The sequence below is a fragment of the Polypterus senegalus genome, chromosome 11 (genome assembly GCF_016835505.1).
Source record: "Polypterus senegalus isolate Bchr_013 chromosome 11, ASM1683550v1, whole genome shotgun sequence".
Lineage (NCBI taxonomy): Eukaryota > Metazoa > Chordata > Cladistia > Polypteriformes > Polypteridae > Polypterus > Polypterus senegalus.
In genome coordinates, this window is record NC_053164.1 from 101,908,707 (window position 1) to 101,929,538 (window position 20,832).

Here is a 20,832-nt window from a genome sequence, read left to right on the forward strand (position 1 = left end):
CACATATTTCAGAAAGAGAATTGAAGATTGTCGCATCTAACTCTATCAGGTTGTATGGGTTGAAAAGCCACATTCTGTTTGCTTTTTTGTGGTACTAGCTATAATATAAAACATATAATTGTACAGTTCCAAAGGTACTCTGACTGACAGACTCCTACTAGAAGTAAAGAAGGCAAAGTGTTTTACCGCCAAAGGTCGCAAGATTCTTTTCTTCACTGACTACAATGCACAGACAGCACAAGCTCATAAGGTGATGTCCACACTCCCCAGTCCTGAAGAAATGCAGGTATACTGGCATTCAAGCCTTTCTCCTCTATCATGCCAAAGTATGCTTAATGCACACTAGATTCACAGCACTTCTTTTCAGATCCCAAGGTCACTGTGGCTTTGGTTGTATGGTATTACATATGAAACACTTTAATTTTTCTAGCTAAAATGTTTGCCAGTATCTTAACTGCATTATGAAGTAATGAAATTGGTCTTTGTGATGCACAGTGTAGCAAGTCTTCCTTTTTTTGAAAGGCAGCATTATACACTTGCCATAATATTTCTGGCAGACTTTTATTTTTATCTAGATTTTATAAACATTGCTAACAAAAGTGGAGGTGAGTTTAGAATTATTATGAAAGTCTACTGGATAGCCATGTTGAGAATGCAGCTTTTCCATTCTTCATTGAGTTTATGGAAGCTTGTTTTTCAATGTGTTTCTGAGATTTTGTCAAGATCTTCTGTGCAGAAAGCATTAAGGTGTGGTATTTGTATTTTGTCAAAATAAATACTTTACTTGAGCCTCATCATCTTTACACTGTGAGGAATAAAAAGACTTGCAGTATTGATTATATATTTTTTTTTTTTTTCCTAATTTTATTTCCTGCTATGTTACTAATCTCAAATACTGCATTATAAATCACCTGCTAATGTATTCTTGAGCTAGAATTTTACTGGTGTTTTGTTCATGTTCATAACATTAATACATAATATTAATAAGTTGCTGTGTTTCTGTTTGTCAAAACGTTAAATTAAATTGAAGAGCTTTTGACTAACTTGGTGATACTGTATAGCATATTCTTTATAAGTTCTGGAGATCTCTGTAGTCAGTTCTGATGCATTTCTAGTCTGCAGTTTATTTTTATTTGTGATTTACAAGATTATTTGTCCTTTGAAAACATCCATTAGTGTTTAAATTGTTAAACACAGAAACCTCCAGGGAAACATTGGTCTCAGTTTGTGTGGATATTTTATGAAGGCCACAGCTGCTTACCAACACTGTATTAAGTTGACAGTTATAAAATGAGTTTGTAAGCATAATGGTTCGAACTTCAGGATAAGAGCAGCATGGTCAGAGATGATATGTGCAAGATTTAATAGAGGATATTACAATACTGTTGAAGTCTTTCTTTTTTAAAAAAAGTAGTTGATTCTGGAGTAACTATAATGCATAATACTGATGAGAAGAAATCATTTTCTTTTTTATTTGGTTATAGAAATCTCAATTGGCCAGGTAGATTGATTTAAAATAAACTGAAATCACGGTTTTTGATGTTGTACTTGAAATTGTCAAAGATCCGATCTAAGTCTGAATTTAATACATAATTAAAGTCTCAATTTTTTTTTTTTATATATTCATGAGTGTTCATATTGGAAGCCATTTTGAAAACATTAAGTATGAATTGTTGGTTGCCTATATTTGATGCATATATATTAGCCAGGCTAAATTTAGATTTTAATAGGTTCTCCACTACCATATTATTCTACATCTCCCTTCACAGTCCAATACTAAAGGTTTAGTGGAGGGGAAAGCTAGTCAAAATTTTTGTCTTTTTCCCTTTCTTAGTTAGGAGCTTAATGGTTAGTCAACTGTTCACAAGACCTGATAATGAAAATGCAAACTTAATGGCAAAGTGAAATCTAAAATATCTTCCTCTTTAGATCTAAAATATTTCCTAGAATACAGAAACAGTATAATTCAGATCTATCAATAAATAATGAAAAGTGGGGCATTTAGGGCCACACACTTGAGCTGAAGAGAAAAAAAATGTTCTCTTCTCACAACCCATATCCTTAAAGGCAGAGAAAGTATTTTTACAGGAGACCCACTTAACAAGGAAGAATCAGTTTCAGCTGAAATGGGAAAGGAACAGTGAAAATTATCATTCATAAGAAAACCATAGGTGCCGGAATTTTAATCTTTGAAACAATTCCATTTGTTACATATTTATCTTGTTTAGGCCATTCATTAATTTTAACAGTTGAGCTAAGATGTTTTTCCATTAAATACAGCTTGTGTTGATTATCAGAAATACTATTCTAAAAAACTGACGTTAGATTATGTCTAAATTCAGAACAAAAATGTATTAAGCTTCTTATATTAATTGGATTTGTAATGATTTTTTTTTTTTCAAAAAATACGTTATTGAGATTTTTTTTAATACATTGTTTAACTACAGAAGACATTTCTATGTCAGTATATTTTTAAGTGAAAAATAAAGAGATAAATAATGATTTGTAAAGCCTTATGACTTGGTACAATTTAATACAAGTGTATGTGTATCTCTTTTTAAAGAAATGTCAGCTTATAGTCTGACGTAATGATATGAACGTGGCAATGGTGCTGCATTGTGATTGTTTATTTGTAGCAAATTATTATGTAGTCTTTTTGTATCTGCAACATATTATGCATTTCCTTTTTTGTCTTCCACTCTTTAATACTTATTTCTTCTTAAAAACATTTGTTATACTAAATGTATAAATGAATGTATATACAGTATGTAAAAGGCATGTTCAAAACTTACCTTCAAGAAATAAAACTTCATCCAAAAGTGTTTAAATGGAGAACAATTTCTGGGATAATATATTCAGTTTTCAGCAATGTGAATGTCCCTATATTTGTAGAGTATATTTAGAATAATAGGCATGGAAGATGAGGATATGAGTAATTCATTAAGAAAGACACAATGCATTGAAATATACATTAGCTCAAGGCCAATTTCTGCTGTCTAAGTATTAGATTTTATTAGTTAGATTAGAAAATATGGTGTCAGGTTAAGTTTAACTAGTAGAGTGAGTATTGCTTCTGTTTCCACATTTTTTCATTAAGTACCCTCTAGTTATATTGGAGGAAATGGGTTTTGCAGTACCTTTTTAATCTCAAGCTCAAATGAACTGTCATGTGTACAATTGAATTCTTACTTGCATATCTAATTGATACTAGTGATAGTAGTATAATATCAACAACATGCTTAGTTCAAATATCAAATAAACGTGCGCTTATATTCAAGAATATAACCAAAGGAAAAAAATCATTCAACTTACATGTTGCTGTCAATTACTTGAAAACCCAAGCTAAAATGTCAATTGACAAATTTGATATGTATTCTTGGATGGTGCAGAGGTAAAAACTGCTGCCTTATAACCAAAAAGTTAAGAGTCCGGGCGCTCTGTGTTTTGAGTAGTGAGCTGCTGTTGTTATTGCTATAATATAATAAAAACATACATTTGATTTGAGTCTATGACACCCAGAGTACTTGTAAAAGTTAGCGCTTTTTTTTATTTTTTATTATTCAGTTTTATTCTGTCAGTGACGTTCACGTGGTATAACGAACTTGCCTCTCCGAGTTGATGGCGTTTATCTCCATTCTTTTCATAAAAGCAGCAATGACCACAGTTGGTGCTGTGGTTGATGCTTGCTCAGAACTATTTGTTGTACCAGCAATTAAAGATACAATGTCTCGTGACCACTATCAGACTATCATGTTCCATTTGCACTTTGACAACAAAGACATCTGTGTATAATGTGTGAAAAATGACAGATTTGATGCAATTTTGGACATCTATCAAAATTTTGTTAAGAACTGTGTTTTAAAAAACAGCCCAGGGCAAAGACTTTCCGAGTCTGTAGTTATATTTCTGACTGTAATCCAAATCAGTGATTTTAAAAAAGGAGAGTGTATTAAAAGTTGTGGTACCATTAAATGCACTATTTGTCCCGGCTTTTTTGGATTCTTTCTCATAGCATATCTTATAAATTTCTCAGTTTATCGCACAAAAATATTAGTTACAGTTATATAGAGTGACATGTTTTGTGATGTGATTCAAAATGTGCTGATTCAGGGAACTGGCATCAATGTGAAAAGCCTGATAAACCACCTACATGTGAAAGCCCTGTTCATCTGGGAAAACCAAAAATAAGCTTAAATCAACTTAAATGTGCCAGTCCTTTGTTGTTTATTTGTCTCTGTGTTGTTTCCCACTTGTCAATCAATATATAAATAACTATACAATTGTCTTTTTTATTAATAAATTGCATTAACTTTTTGTTGTGTAACAAATAGAACCCAAATTCTTAGGCAAATGTAAAAAAAACCCTTATAGTATCACTGTTGAAAGTCTTAATTATTTTATTTGCCATGGGCAAAGAAAGTAATTAACAGAATAATAAAATATTTTACCATTGTTCTACTGTAAAATGATTTAATTCAGTTTTTATTATTTTTTCAATATCTACTCTTACAGACAAACAAATATTAACAATTGTTTTTGAAAACACACATATATATATAATATATATATTAACAGATTCAGAGCCAAACAGAAAAAAAGGTTTGGGGTTTTCCGGCCCCGTATATTGACTACAATCCACAGCTCAAGTCAAAAAAAACGGGTCAAACAGAAAGAACAAACCATTCATCTGCGCGACGCCATACTAGGCGTTGGCGGCCATTTTATATGGGAGAAGCCGGAAGTGGAGGAATGCTGAGAAGGAGGCGTGAGGGATGACGGGACTGCTGACGTCAGGGAAGATGGCGGAGGAAGGGCGGAAGTGGACGTACTGCGGTACAGTGCCTTATGGCGGAGTGTCTTTACTTCTGGAAAACAAAGGAGAAAGGTTAGTACCCCACCATTCCCCGCCGGCAAACGTCTTTCGATGTGTTTTAAGGTCCATCCGCGGCCTCCTACTCGCGCATGCGTGACACGACCCCCCCCTTAGCCCGAGACCGTCAGGACGGGCGGACCTAACCGAGAGGTTGTGAATACGAGAGAGGGCATCGGCGTTGGCCTGAAAGCCGCCGCGGCGATAAGTAACCGCGAACTTATAGAGCTGTAAGTCCAGAAACCACCTGGTGACCCGCGGGTTCGACTCCTTATGAAGGGAGATCCACTGCAGTGCAGCGTGATCAGTCACTAGAGTGAACTCGCGACCCAACAGGTAGTACCGGAGATAAGTCACGGCCCACTTAATGGCCAGGGCTTCCTTCTCCACCGCCGCGTCCCGGGTCTCCTGGTCCAGCAGTTTCCGGCTCAGGTACATCACGGGGTGTTCGACACCATCGATGCTTTGGCTCAACACGGCACCCAGGCCTGTGTCCGAAGCATCGGTCTGGAGAATAAAGGGTAACCCAAAATCAGGGGTTCTTAATATAGGTGTCGACGTTAGGGCCTTTTTTAAGTCACTGAATGCATTTTCTGCCTTGTTGTTCCATACCACATGAAGGGGAGCACCTTTCTTTGTTAAGTCAGTCAAGGTTGCTGCCCTCTCGGAGAAACGGGGTACGAACTGGCGGTAGTACCCAGCCAACCCCAGGAAAGCCTGCACCTGTCTCTTGGTATTCGGACAGGGCCATCCCAGGATGTCTTTGACTTTGGAACACTGGGGTCTCACCTGTCCTCGTCCCACAAGGTAGCCTAAATATTTGGCCTCCTTCAAGCTAAAGAAACACTTACGGGAGTTAATACGGAGGCCGGCTTTAGCCAGTGTCGCGAGGACAGCTGAGACCTGCAATAGATGTTCCTCCCAGGTGCCGGAATAGATGACGACGTCATCCAGGTAGGCGGCACTATAGGACTGGTGGGGCTTCAGCACTCTATCCACCAGATGCTGAAAGGTCGCTGGGGCCCCGTGCAGCCCAAATGGGAGGACCTTGTACTGCCAATGTCCACTAGGGGTGCTAAAGGCCGTTTTCTCTTTCGCGGATGCTGTTAAAGGAATTTGCCAATACCCTTTCGTCATGTCAAGGGTATTCAAGTATCGGGCCGCACCCAGCTGCTCGAGTAGGTCATCAATGCGAGGCATCGGGTAGGCGTCGAACTGGGAGACCTGGTTTAGACGTCTAAAGTCATTGCAAAACCTCCAGGAGCCGTCTGGCTTGGAAACAAGGACGATTGGACTAGACCAGGGGCTATGACTTTCCTCAATGATGTCCATATCCAACATGCGTTGCACCTCCAGTTCCACTTCAGCGCGTTTCGCCTCTGGGAGTCTATAGGGCCTCTCCCGAACGATCACTCCGGGGTCTGTGACTATATCATGCGCAGTCAGGGTGGTCCGACCAGGTGACTCGCTCACCACTTCAGGGTTGGCGTGGATGACCTGGGCTATCTCACGCCGTTGTAAGGGTGTCAGCTCGTCCCCGAGGTTAAGGGCAAACGCGCCAGCGAATAGGGAGAGGGACCTTTGGGTGTCGGGGACCTCTTCCCTGTCCTTCCACGGTTTTAACAAGTTGACGTGGTAGATCCTCTCACTCGGTCGACGATTAGGCTGGAGAACCAAATAGTCGACGAGCCCCTTTCTTTCTTTAACCTCGTATGGCCCCTGCCAATGAGCTAGCAGCTTAGAGTGGGAGGTGGGAACGAGCACCATCACTCGATCCCCCGGGAGGAACTCTTGGAGGACGGAGTTGCGGTTGTAACACCGAGCCTGTGCTGCCTGCGCACGAGTCACGTGGTCTTTTGGGATAGGCCTGATTTTAGCGAGCCTGTCGCGTAGTTGCGTGACATACTCCAATATATTGGAGGAGGGAAGGGCCTCATCCTCCTAGCCCTCTTTTAGTATGTCTAAAGGTTCCCGGGGTTGTCGTCCATACAATAACTCAAAGGGGGAGAAGCCCGTAGAGGCCTGGGGTACCTCCCGGTAGGCAAAAAGCACTAGCAGTAGGAGTTGGTCCCAATTCCTGCCATCGGCGCTGACTACCTTGCAAAGCATCTGTTTAAGCTTCTGGTTAAATCGTTCTACCAACCCGTCTGTTTGGGGGTGGTAGACAGACGTCTTTAGGTGCTTTATTATGAGTAATTTGGCAACCTCCCTGAACGTATCCGAGGTTAAGGGAGTACCCTGGTCCATGAGGACTTCTTTGAGGATACCCACTCTTGAAAATAAGTTGACTAATTCCCGTGCGATATTTTTCGTATTAGCGGAGCGCAGGGGAACCGCCTCTGGGTATCGGGTTGCATAATCAACCATGACCAATATGTATTTGTAGCCACGGGTGGAGGGTTCGAGGAGTCCTACTAAATCGACCCCTATTCTGTTAAACGGAATGTCTATTAAAGGAATGGGGATGAGAGGAGCGTGGTCCCTCCTAGGAATCTGGCGAGTCTGACACTCCGGGCAGGACTGACAGAAACGCCGGACCTCCTCGTTGATCCCGGGCCAGTAAAGGCGGAGTTTGACTCTTTCCAGTGTCTTCTCGGCCCCAAGGTGGGCGCCTAAGAGGTGAGCGTGTGCCAGTTCACACACCTCCTGCCGGAAGGTACGTGGGACTAGCAACAACTTCCGCACCTCACCCTCGTGTGTTGCTACCCGATACAACAGATCGTTTTCTTGTACAAAGAAACGCTTGCGTGGCATGGAACCGTCAGCTTGTGAGCTGCCTGGCAGAACAACCGCATTCCGGGCAAACCGCAGGGAATCGTCATTCCACTGCTCCCTCTTAAATGAGGCAGGCGTGGACCGAAATTGATGATCCAAATTACTCAGTGGGTCTTGTGAGCGGTTGTGCGGGAGTGTTCCCTGGCTTGTCCCTTCCCCGGCGGATACATCTGGGTCAGAGTCCGTCGCCTGAGAAACATCCCCCAACGTGCCTGTGCCATCTTGGCTTGCCCCAGAGCATGGCGTGGAGACCGCGGGAAGGGTGCCTCGTCCCCTCGTGGCCAAACCTAGGGAGGCTTCGGGAGCGGTGTTCGTCTTACTGCAATTTGTTTGCGACCAGTCTTGTCCCAAAATTACCGGATAGGGGGGTTCGGGCAACACCGCGACCGTCAAACTGGAAACCTGCCCCTTCCAGGTAAGCAGCGAGCGGAACGGTAAGACTTGGTCTCTCCATGCACACATGTGACCTGTAAATGCTTCTTGAGCCACTGTCGCGGTAATACATAATGGCGAGCAACAATGGTGATGTTGCTGCCGGAGTCAAACAAAGCCACCACCGAGTGTTCATTGAACAACACCACTCCCGTGTTTGGAGTTGCCAGCGGGTGCGACGGAGTACAATACCTTTCCTTGAAGGCCCAGGTGCAGTCCATCGGCTCCATTGCCGTGTTGAGGGAACAGGTCGGCAGTAGGTGTCCGGTCTCTCCGCACTTGTAACAGCGCGGAGAGGCCGGTTTCTCTTTGGGTTTCAACGGCGCTTCCGCAGCGCGTCAACAGGGCTCGGGGTGGGCCACCCGTCCCTGTCGGTTCCCATGCGCTTGTCTTTCGGACCCCCTGGCTTGGTAGGCCGCGAGCTAACGCTCCAGGACCTCCAGGAGTCCTGACATGTCCTTATATGGGTGGCGCCGGACCTGCTGGGCGAGGGAGCTAGGTAGGGCGTTAACCAGGCCCTCACAGGCCACCTTCTCTACGACCTTCCTGGCTTGGTAACCCTCGGGCCGTAGCCACCGCCCCATTTTTCCCCAAAAGTCGAAGGCCTGCGCTCGGGCCGGCTTTTCTGTGTCAAATTGCCAGGTTCTCCATTCTGCCGCCTGCTGGCCCGGCGTTATGCCGTAGTGTGCCAGGATCTCCTGTTTTAGGGAGGTCATACTGCGCGGCCTCCTCCTCGGGGAGGTCGTAATAAGCGCGCTGCGTGGGTCCCTTCAGGTAGGGCGCAAGAATGGACGCCCACTCGGACCGCTGCCACTCGTTCCGGGTGGCCATCCATTCAAAGATGCCGAGGTATGACTCCACATCGTCGGCCTCGGTCATAGGCACCAGAGGCTAGGCTGTTGGACGAGGCGGATCAGGTCTTACTCTCCGGGCCTCGGCCAACTGGGTCTTCGTTTGCTCCAGCTCTCTGTTGGTAGCCACCTGGGCGACGATCTGGGCATTCATCCCCTGGAGTACAGTGTTCAGGTCCAGTCCTTCTGTCATTTTCTTCGGACAAGTATCCTGGAGACTACGCCAATGTAACAGATTCAGAGCCAAACAGAAAAAAAGGTTTGGGGTTTTCCGGCCCCGTATATTGTCTACAATCCACATCTCAAGTCAAAAAAAACGGGTCAAACAGAAAGAACAAAACATTCATCTGCGCGATGCCATACTAGGCGTCTGTGGCCATTTTATATGGGAGGAGCCGGAAGTGGAGGAATGCTGGGAGGGAGGTGTGAGGGATGACGGGACTGCTGACGTCAGGGAAGATGGCGGAGGAAGGGCGGAAGTGGGCGTACTGCGGTACAGTGCCTTATGGCGGAGTGTCTTTACTTCTGGAAAACAAAGGAGAAAGGTTAGTACCCGCCATTCCCCGCCGGCGAACGTCTTTTGATGTGTTTTAACGTCCATCTGCGACCTCCCACTCGCGCATGCTTGACAATATATATATATATATATATATATATATATATATACATACATATACACATACAGTATACACTGCTCACAAAAATTAAAGGAACACTTTAAAGAAACACATTAGATACATCAGATCTCAATATGAAGTTGGATATCTATACAAATAACGACAGGGCAATGTCTTAGGAACAAAAGGATGCCAAGTCTTTTAATGGAAATAAAAGTTTTCTGCCTACAGAGGGCTCAATTGTGTAGACACCCTAAAATCAGAGTGAAATGAAGATGTGGCAGGCTAGTCCCATTTTTTAAAAACTTAATTTCTGCTACTCAAAATGCTTTTCAGTATCTTGTGTGGCCCCCACGAGCTTGTATGCATGCTTGACAACGTCGGGGCATGCTCCTAATGAGACGACGGATGGTGTCTTGTGGCATTTCCTCCCAGATCTGTATGAGGGCATCCCTGAGCTGTTGTACAAGTCTGAGGAGCAACCTGGCGGCGCCTAATGGACCGAAACATAATGATCGTGAAGGCCATTTAGTTGTTTCAATTCCTTCATCCTCCAGGTACATACATGCATACTCTTGCCACATGAGGCCGGGCATTGTCGTGCATTAGGAGGAAACCAGGACCTACTGCACCAGCGTAAGGTCTGACAATGGGTCCAAGGATTTCATCCTGATACCTAATGGCAGTCAAGGTGTCTTTGTCTAGCTTGTAGAAGTCTGTGCGTCCCTCCATGGATATGCCTCCCCAGACCATCACTGACCCCCCACCAAACTAGTCATGCCGAATGATGTTACAGACAGCATAACATTCTCCATGGCTTCTGCAGACCCTTCAACGTCTGTCACATGTGCTCAGGGTGAACCTGCTCTCATCTGTGAAAAACACAGGGTGCCATTGGTGGACCCGACAATTCTGGTATTCTATGGTAAATGCCGATCGAGCTCCACTGCACTGGGTTGTGAGCACAGGGCCCACTAGATGACATTGGGCCCTCAGGCCACCCTCAAGAAGTCTGTTTCTGATTGTTTGGTCAGAGACATTCACACCAGTGGCCTGCTGGAGGTCATTTTGTAGAGCTCTGGAAATGCTCATCCTGTTTGTCCTTCTCCAAAGGAGCAGATACCAGTCCTGCTGATGGGTTAAGGACCTTCTATGGTCCTGTCCAGCTCTCCTAGACTAACTGCTTGTCTCCTGGAATCTCCTCCATGCCCTTGAGACAGTGCTGGGAGACACAGCAAACCTTCTGGCAATGACACACATTGATGTGCCATCCTGGAGAAGTTGGATTTCCTGTGCAACCTCTGTAGGGTCCAGGTTTCGCCTCATGCTACCAGTAGTTACACTGACCATAGCGAAATGCAAAACTAGTGAAAAACAGTCAGAAAAGATGAGGAGGGAAAAATGTCAGTGGCTTCCACCTGTTAAACCATTCCTGTTTTGGGGGTCATCTCATTGTTGCCCCTCTAGTGCACCTGTTGTTAATTTCATTAACAGCAAAGCAGCTGAAACTGATTAACAACCCCCTGTGCTACTTAACTGACCAAATCAATATCCCAGAAGTTTCATTGACTTGATGCTATATTCTGATTAAAAAGTGTTCCTTTAATTTTTTTGAGCAGTATATATAAATATATATAATCCAGATATAGTTTCCTAAGGTATTGGCTCATACATGATATGGTCTGGCAGTTAACCAGAAAGCTTTGGGATGGCTAGCATGTGTTAAAACAACTTGTGTTACAAAATTACTTTTAATTTTCTGGCCCCTTCCTTTAAAACACAGTCACTGTTTTTCTAGTTTCGTATTAAAAAAATAAGCTCTAGTGCTTAATACTTGGTAGATTATGTGTTGTCTAAAAAATAGCTAGTTCACTTTTCTCGCTGCTGACACACAGTTGTTGTGAAATTATATGTTATTTAGGAGCAGGTGTTTCAGCTTATTTGATAGTAATAATGAGTATTTTCAACAGTATGAATTTAAATGTAAATTGTATGTTGTTTGAAAAACAAAGGTCTCACTTCACCTCAGATACATTCTTGTAGCCTGAACAAGTATGAACTGTTAACAGGAGAATATAAAAATTATGCTGTGTTTTATATGCAATCAAAGAATTATTTATCAGAAGCAATAAAAATAGGTTTTTGAGCCAAAATTGTACCAGGAAAGTTGTAAAAATGGCAAACATTACAATTAATGGGATTAGGTCCTTTTCATGCCCTGTGGTGGGCTGGCGCCCTGCCCGGGGTTTGTTTCCTGCCTTGCGCCCTGTGTTGGCTGGGGTTGGCTGCAGCAGACCCCCGTGACCCTGTAGTTAGGATATAGCGGATTGGATAATCGATGGATGAATGGTAAGAAACACAGAGAAAGATGCTATTCATGAATAATGCTGCCCTTTCAAGAATGTAAAATTAAACTGACAAACTGATTGAGTAATGTTTTGGCTTCACATTCTCATTGGTCTAAATATATAAGTTTAATGGCACTAAGTAGCAAAATCATCTATTAATCACATCATGCTGATCAAAGACTTGTATTACCAAGCCACTTTATCTGCTAATAATTCACAAGGATCAGTGTCCAAGGTCATGTTGGCATGGATATCTGAAAGAAATACCTTATCAACTGAGATAATCTAAATAGATACAATTTGAATATGCCTCCACTGTGATATAGCTGTATTTACAATTATTTGAATTGTAAGGAAAAACAAAAGCAACATGCTCTGCATCATTTGACTGCAAATATCAATGTATACAGTAGTAGGTTAGGATTAGGGAGTTTTATCAAGAGCAGTCTGTTGAGTACTTCAAAGAGGAGTGTACTTTTTGTAGTTTATAAACCCTAAAAATATACTTACAGTACACATAAAAATGGACCTTTGCTTGGTGTAATCAGCATTAAAATAAAATAATATTTCTTTGTCACCATAGTCTCTGAAAGCAGACAACTACTTGTATGGTACTTGGTCTTCTTGAAGAAGAGTGCTCGTTTTCACAGTGGATGGTTCTGATTGCTCTTTTATGCTGCGTTTTGCATTTTTTTGGTGAGATTTAAGTTAAATTATTACCGTATAAGGCACTGTAAATACTAGCAAAGCAATCGCGTTCATCTTGTGACAAAGCATTTCTGTTCTAAAGCATGAGATCTAACATTAGCAATGACCATCCCTAGGCACCAAGTCTTAATACATGAAATGTCTGAATTATTTTTTTAACTCAAGGTATGACCTTAAGTATTTTCTAGAATTATCATTAGTAATCTACATCAGTATATTATAATCTGCCTAAAGTGTTTTGCTTATACATGAATAATTTATTGGAGTAGAATGTTTTTGTGGTATGTAAAGTGTGGATAGAACTGAATAGAAGAAAAGAAAAGATTTAATAATTTAAGATACAATATTTGAAGTTCATTAGATAATTTAATGTTATTTATCAGTTTAACCTCCTTTTATGTCTACACACTAGAACATATCTTCCATAGTATATTCTGGGAGAACTTGTCAATTTTAAACTAATTTATTAAAAAAAAATCCCTCCTTTAGAATTTGTGTAAGAGATTATTTTTTGCTTTCCTTTTTATTTAAACAAAGAAGCTGTAAAAGCTAACACTTATCCTGCATTGGTAAACGCATTCTCTAGTCGTTTCATTTGCATCAGTCCTCTATTTAGATTTGCAACAAACAGGCCTGTGGCATTATTCTTGTAGCTATGGAAACTCCAGAGATCCTGCTTGTATAGCTGGGTCTTCAATAAAAGTGCTTAAAGTAATAGTGGGATTAAGTTTAAACCATGTTCAATTTTACTTCTTTGGACAGAATTAAAAGGGAGTAATGAGAATATTAGATCAGGCTCACTCTAATCTTCTATCCTACTTCAGATGCTCTTGGCCTGATCTTGGCTATCTAGCCTGTCACAGCATGCTAACAAGGCAATTCATGTAATATTCATGACTTTGTTTGTATAGGACACTGCCATTGAAGAGAAGTATTTATTTTCAAATAGACAAAGTGTGTTACATATAAATGAGGCCATAGAGGAGTTTATGAGCAAATTTAATGACATTAATTATTTAACTTTTGCAAAAACACGATTGCTTCCACAAAGTCTGATATCTCTGTGTATAACTATGAATCTTATTGTTTTTCCCCATAGGAATATAGGAATACATAATGCTAAAGTAAGGTGGTGATTTTGTGAGTTCCAGAAAATAGCTTGTGTTCCAGAAATAACACTTAAAATTATTTGTTGTTCACTAAAATATACTATATAATAACTGTATATTTTTTATTTATTTTTCAAACTTAGTATTTGTGTGTTTTATTTATTGTTAAACATGTTTCAGTCTCTTGATAGCCTCCTAATTAGTACCCCTAACTAATATAGAGTTTCACCTTTGCACTCAAAACAGCATGACTATAAAATTGTCAGAAAAGCTGGGATGCTGTACTATTTCTACTGTATGTCGGTGTGTCCTGTAGTTGTTGCATAATAGCTAGTATTGAATTTGTATTTTGACCTCCTTTTTCATTGCCAGATATTTTTAGATTGGCTAAGCTAATATATTATATATACTGTATAAGTAGATGTACCCTTGGAACCATTCTAGAACCTGTTGGCCTGAAGGGATGTACCTCACTGGCACTGTTAATCTGATATCATGCCTCATTCAAATGTTGCTCTACTCTGCCGTTCTTGTACAGTACATGACTAGATTCTTTTCTTTAAGTTGCCAGTGAGATAGCCAATCAAATCAACGTAGGAACCAAATTTAGACTTAATCACATATCATATTCATGTACATGCCTACCCATATCAACATTTGGACAAGCAGAACTGTGCACTAACCTAACATGCATTGTTTGGAATGTGGAAGGAAAACGAGAAAGCTTAGAGAAACCCACATTGAGACTTGGAAGGCATGTGCATACTCCACAACAGGCATTGCATCCGTTAGGATTTGAACCAAAGACTGTGGACTTTGAGGCAGAAGTGATATACATAATGAAATTAAGTGCCCTGCATGGATAAATGGAGAAAGTAAAGTGACCTTATTTGAATGAAAATCTGCTAAATGTTTTATTCAATTTCTGACATCTGTTCAAGACTCTGGATCCAAAATCAAAGATATAAATTATTGTTTTTCTGTCAGAATAAAAAGAGGAAAATTTACTTTACATGTTACATTTGTAATCCTTAATTTATATGCTTAAAAAACAAATAAAACATGGAGATGGTGTGTATTATGTATAGACATAAGACAAATGTAATACATGTATTGTTCTTCGGCATTAGGCTAGGAACAGAAAGATGATTAGGTGATATCTTTTTATGTAATTAATCTAGAAGGAAGAGGCTCTCTTGTCCTTTATAATCCTTTGCAATCAAACACAAATAGATCTCATGTAATAAAATTACAGTAGTATGCTATGCTATGTATTTTAAATAAGAATGAGTCCCTTTAAAGTGTTACATAGTCAGTAACACTTCAATTATATGGGTACTTAACAGTGAGTCAATTTACAGAAATAATGATTATGATAAAAAAAAATTAGAGTGTTAAAGTCCATGTACTTTTTCATAGTTGCATTTTAGTTTGGTTCTAGGTTGGCCTTGAGTGTAATTTTGACAAATGTTTGTGGAACAAATTTCTTCCTCTATTTTGATGTGGCTCAGATCCAGAAAGGCCATGTTCTACTTTATAGTTTGGCAGAATAGCAAATGTTGCCAAAATGAAATGAAAACAAAAAATCATGAAATTTAGAAAACAGACACACAAGTTCAAACTGTAAATTAGTAAACCCCTGTTAAAAAGGTTCAGTTTGTTTCATCTGATCATGAAAATGATCCCTTCACTTTGCTGTCTTATTAAACTATTGTTAGATAAACATATTTCTTTTCACAATATAGAATTGTACAGTCCCCATCTGCAAAGAACGGACATCTCGAAAGTAGCTTGCATCTGCAGGCTCAGTTGTATAGTGCTATACATATTTACTTCATGTAGTAGCTTCAAGATGCTTTTTAAAAATATTTGTAAATGTCAGAGAAGTTCAATAACAGAAGGATTACAGTTTAGTGTCAATTGTTGTGAAACAGTAAATGAAAACTTTACTTTAAGCCTAAACAGTGGCAGCAAATCATAAGTGAAAATCACTATAGACACAGGTTTCATAAGGCTCCAACTTCTAGTAGAGAAGAAGTTTCAATCAGAAAACTAGCTGTCTAGATTTATATCCAACAAGCAATATATGAAATTAATGATCTGTTGAGACTATTCAAAATATATTTTACTGGTGGAACAAGCAGGCCCATGATCCTAAAATAAAATGCAATTAAAATCTGTAAAAGATAACAAGCTGTTGATACTTCTTATATTTTCTAAACAGATACAGCTCCTGTAGAACTAATAATGTATATTATTACTTCTGGTGGCTCTTTACAGCAAGCAGAACTTTTCTATTTTGGCAACACATTCACTTGTTTTCAACATGAAAAAAATACAGCTTGACATTAATCACATTGCCAATGTAACTTTGGTAAGTAGTGGTGTTTGTGTATTGATCAGCAGATGGTGCTGCTGTCCTTTTGTCTTTATCCCATTATTATGGTTATCAGTTCATTTTGAAGTTACTTTGCCATAAACACACAACCACAGATTGGTTTGCCATCCTGTATTGACGTTTAATAAAGTTATTTGGTTAGTGGTCATTAGATATACTGTAATACTTACATTTGACTATGAATTCTGAACACGCATATCCATGTCCTGGGGGATTATCAATAGATGGGCTTGAAGGAGACCATGCTTTCATTAAAATGAACTTTTCTGCCAATTAGTAAAGTGGCCCCAAGGTTGCATTTTATATACGAGGGGGTACCCAAAATTATCCCAAATTGAAAAAAAAAATGTTTTAATAACTTTTACTTACTGAAACTTTAGTCTCCTTTACAGTACTCTACATGTGCATCTTTTTCTTGTTCCCGCATATGAAAAAGAACTTAAAGGAAAGCATTTTTGTACTGTGGGGGAAGTCAAAGAAAAATCACTGCAGGCATTGGACAACGTTCTTCTTTAGCAATTCCAAAAATGTTTCCACCAGTAGGAAAACTGTTGGGACAAGTTTATTCATTCACATGGAGAGTACTTTGAAGGAGATTAAAGTTTCAATAAGTAAAAATTATTAAAACAATTTTTTTTTCCAATTCCAGTTATTTTTGGAGACCCCCTTGTATATAGATTTCCAGAACATATCAGGTTATATTCAGAATTACTTCTTGCTTGTCTATGTGCCTCAACATCTTGTGTGCTTATTCAATTTCATATGATCACCTCCTTTGATGTGCTTGAAGCTCAGAAGGCATTGCTATTACTGTGTTCTTCATCACATAATTGGCTTCTATAATTTGCTTCTTGCTAAGCAGATGTTGCTGCTCTTCCTTTTCTTTCTGTCATGTCTCGATCAATTTACCATTACAAAAACATGACCAAGCTCCTACTGCATAAAAAATTTTAATTTCTGGAACAGATCAGGTCATACGCTTTTGATTAAGGCCAAAATCAACATTCTAGCCCTAGTAGCTCACAAGTAATCCAAAAAGTGACAGGGAGACCTTAGTATTTTATAAATATTGATTATATTTGAAAGCATCCATTAATCAATCTTATACCCTCTTATCTGGTTCTCTTGATAATAAAGAGTACTAACAAATTAATAGCAGTCGTGAAAATATGTTGTTAGCCAAATTGCTATACACTCATTATATATGTGTAATATCTGTTTAATTTATGTAAATCAGCTGATTACTGTAACAGAGTTACTAAGTTTTTATTTACCTTTTTTTTAGGTAATGTTTCATTTAAAATTTAATCTTACTGCTAGTTATCCTTTTGCTTATTGACTTGCTACATTTGGAGATATATTTTTTGTGATTATGGTCTAGGATGGTGAAAGGTTAGTGGTGTGTAGGTTTATAAGGTTATTATTGTCAAGTGCAAAGAGTACAGAAAAATTCTTTCTTATGCTAAAGAATATGCAGCATCTCATTGTCCAAATCCTAGAGAATATTTGCTTAGCTCGTGTGCTGCTCAGTTAGTGTAACATCCAGGAGATGAGAAATAATCAGTCTAGTTTCAATACATTTTCCAAAAAATGCTGTGAATACATCCATAACAACATATACATCATCTTTGATCTGCTGCATTATCTTCTTGAAAGCAAGCTGGAATATGTTCACAGGTGATTCAGAATGTGATAAAAATGGGTGTACTACTAATCATATTCATTTTAGATTAGAACTGCTTACAATAAATAATGTTTTACCACATCAAGGTAAGCCATCAACCTGCCTTTTGTTGTTTACAAGAATTCTATTGTTTTTTGTGGCATACCCACATCCATATCAATGCATTTTAGAGGGTGACCTGTGATGAACTAGCTCCATTTGTAGGTATGATTCCTACTGTTTTCTTGATGCATCTACAATAATCTCGCCCCTTTGTAACCCCAAAGTGTTTTTAAAGGGTGCGGGAAAATAAAAAATTGATCATTTGTACAGTACAAGCAGAACATAGTTGTTTTTGCAGTGTCTGTAACTGTTTTGATTATTTGCTAATGATGTCATGAACTTTGTACTTTCTGTTGGGTTTGCAATTACAAATAGTGGTTGCACAACAGTAAGAAATTAAAGCGCTCTGCTTCTTTTGGCAAAATGTTTTCCCTTGATTTGGAGAAAAGGATTAGTTACTGAAATAAATCATATAATGTTAAGACACAACTTATAACTAATGCTTCTGCTTGTCATTCATGGTTATATTCTTGTAAACATGATATTTTTCATATTAAAATGCCTGATTTATGGTACAAGCATGATTTTATTAGGTAACATCTAATCCTTGCATCTATATATTTTTTCCATCATGAATAAAAACTTAAATCCTTAACTTGCTATCTCAGTTATAAACCAGTGGGCAATATTCACCATCAGGAATGTATTGGAAGATAGCCAAGAGAATCAAGAAATTATAAGGCAAATGAAAAGTCAAGGCGTGGCAGATCCTTCTACACTCAGAGACCTGGGTTTTTGTGTGGAGGAGAGAGATGGACGGCTATTGTTGAAACCAGTTAAGAAAGGAAAGTGATTCAGTTGGAAGAACGGTGTGTATGTTGTAAATAAAGGAGTACATTTATATTATGGAAGCTTTATAACTTAGTATTAAACCAGGAGCCATGCATTACCATTAGTATGATAATGTTTCTCTTGTGCATTCAAATGTAAATGGAAGCTTGATAATAAACATGTAATTTAAAATAGAGATATTTGGAAAATTAATGTCTCTCTTTTAATTAAAGATGGTGAAGTTTCATAGTGATAATAAGCAGTCATCCTTTGTTATGTTGTCATGGCTTTCATAAAGTGTGTTCCCAAGTCTGACTTTAATTATGCACCATTGCTTTGTACCATCTTAATTAAAACATATTTTTTATGAGTCCTTTAGCCATGTAACCTCATTAGAACATGAATTGCACATCAGTAAATTAATAATACAATAATAGTTCTGAATACACGTCCTGGACTTGTTATTTAACTATTGTCTTCTTGGTTATGATGACTGCGTTAATTCTGACTTCTTTGTGCTATCTCCTGATTCTGTTTCTCTGCAAACTGTTGTCTCTTTGCACAAGTGCAACATCCTTTGACATTATAAGCTCACAAGGGGTCTTCAGCTCATTCTAACACATTATTTCATGTTTAGTGAAATTCCATTGTTCTTATTAAATGAACTGTCATATACAAGTCCAGAGCATAGTACACTAACACAGTTTAAAAAAGACAGAATTTCATTAAACAAAAACAAAACATTTGCAATGCAGATCTCACAAATAATGTTCATTATGTTAGATATGTGCAATTTGGTTGTTGATATATTAAGTAGTTCCATCATTGTCAAAAATATAGCTATTCAATATACAAAACTGTCCATACAGAATGCCAACAAGACACAGACAAAGTAACAACATTGACTGCTGCAGTTTTAAAAAAAAATACAGCAGCCTCTTAAACACATATTTTATGTTTTGGCCTTTATTTAAATTGTTAGACCTAAAAGGGTCTCTCAAATATTGGCAGGTTGATCATTCTGGAAGCTAAAAGTTAAAACCTCCTACTTTTGTTTATTTTAATTACAAGCCTGCATGAGATCACAGCATACACTCTGATATATATGCTACATTAATAACTTCTGAAAGGTAAGGTAAGGGGAGGCCTAGGCCATTTAAAGTTTTTACATGTCAAAAGGAGAATTTTAAAATCAGCTTCAGTATTGCCTTCCTTTTTCACATGTCTTCAGAGGATAAGCATCTTGGCACCCATTTAGTTTTGCACAGACATATTCCCTTCTTCTGTAATTTAGCTCATCAAATATGTGTCAACTCAATCTCCATTTTATCCTCTTAACCAATTTTTGGATTTTTACAAATTTTACCCATTCTTAATTTTGGAAAAGACAGAATGGTTGGAAGGAAGGTTGTCATTCCAATTTTTAGTTCAAGTTCAATAAAAATTAGATGACAAAAAAGTAAAGTTAAATACACTACACAGGTACTTCTACTGTAATTCCAAGGAGGTAACCAAGTAAAAAACATTGCTAAACATAGCATCACTCTGCTGCTCATCTTATATAGGGTGGTCCAGATATAATTATGCAATTTTCATTACTCTATAATTTATTAAGTTTATTACATAGAAATTCACCCAAAAAATCCCGGACCATCGAGAAGTGTGCGAACTGATGACATGAAGAATTGTCTTTGCGCCGAATTGGAATCGTCCCCGCATAAATCAGAGTCATCCAGATGATCTGAACCACCCTGTAGATCTCCATAAATAGCAGGTGCCCCAAAAAATAATAACAGTATTGGAAAGGCATGTTAAAAACAAGAAATTGCATGTTAAAAGCACAATAGACATATTAAGGATTTCAGTCCAACAATTCTTGGATAATTTGCATATGTTCCAGGACAACTGATGAATATCATTTCAATATGTTCTGGGTCTTCATGTCGTGAGCCCTGCCTGTTACACGTACTGTTGTTGCAGAAGGTTTAAGGTTCTACTTCAAAGTTATCCTATATTGCAGAACTCAGCATATAAAACTCATTTTGTCTGCTTATACTTGCAATCTCATTCTATTTGTCAGTGTTCAGAATTTATGAAGACAGAACAGAATGAAAATGTAGACTAATCAGTAAAAGAAAAAGCTTCTTGGGATGCACTTGGCTCCTGC

The 20,832-nt window shown here is 38.9% G+C and overlaps 1 protein-coding gene across 2 annotated transcripts in view; it reads left to right on the plus strand.

Annotated features, from left to right (window-relative positions):
- The window catches only part of atxn10 (ataxin 10), a 192,551-nt gene extending 173,438 nt beyond the window's left edge, over positions 1-19,113 (plus strand). For both annotated transcript variants that reach the window (XM_039769391.1, XM_039769394.1), the window contains one exon: positions 18,503-19,113. In XM_039769391.1, coding sequence (XP_039625325.1) covers positions 18,503-18,687 — 185 coding nt within the window. In that variant the 3' untranslated portion in view covers positions 18,688-19,113. The remainder of the gene's footprint in view (positions 1-18,502) is intronic.
- The last annotated feature ends 1,719 nt before the right edge of the window (positions 19,114-20,832 follow it).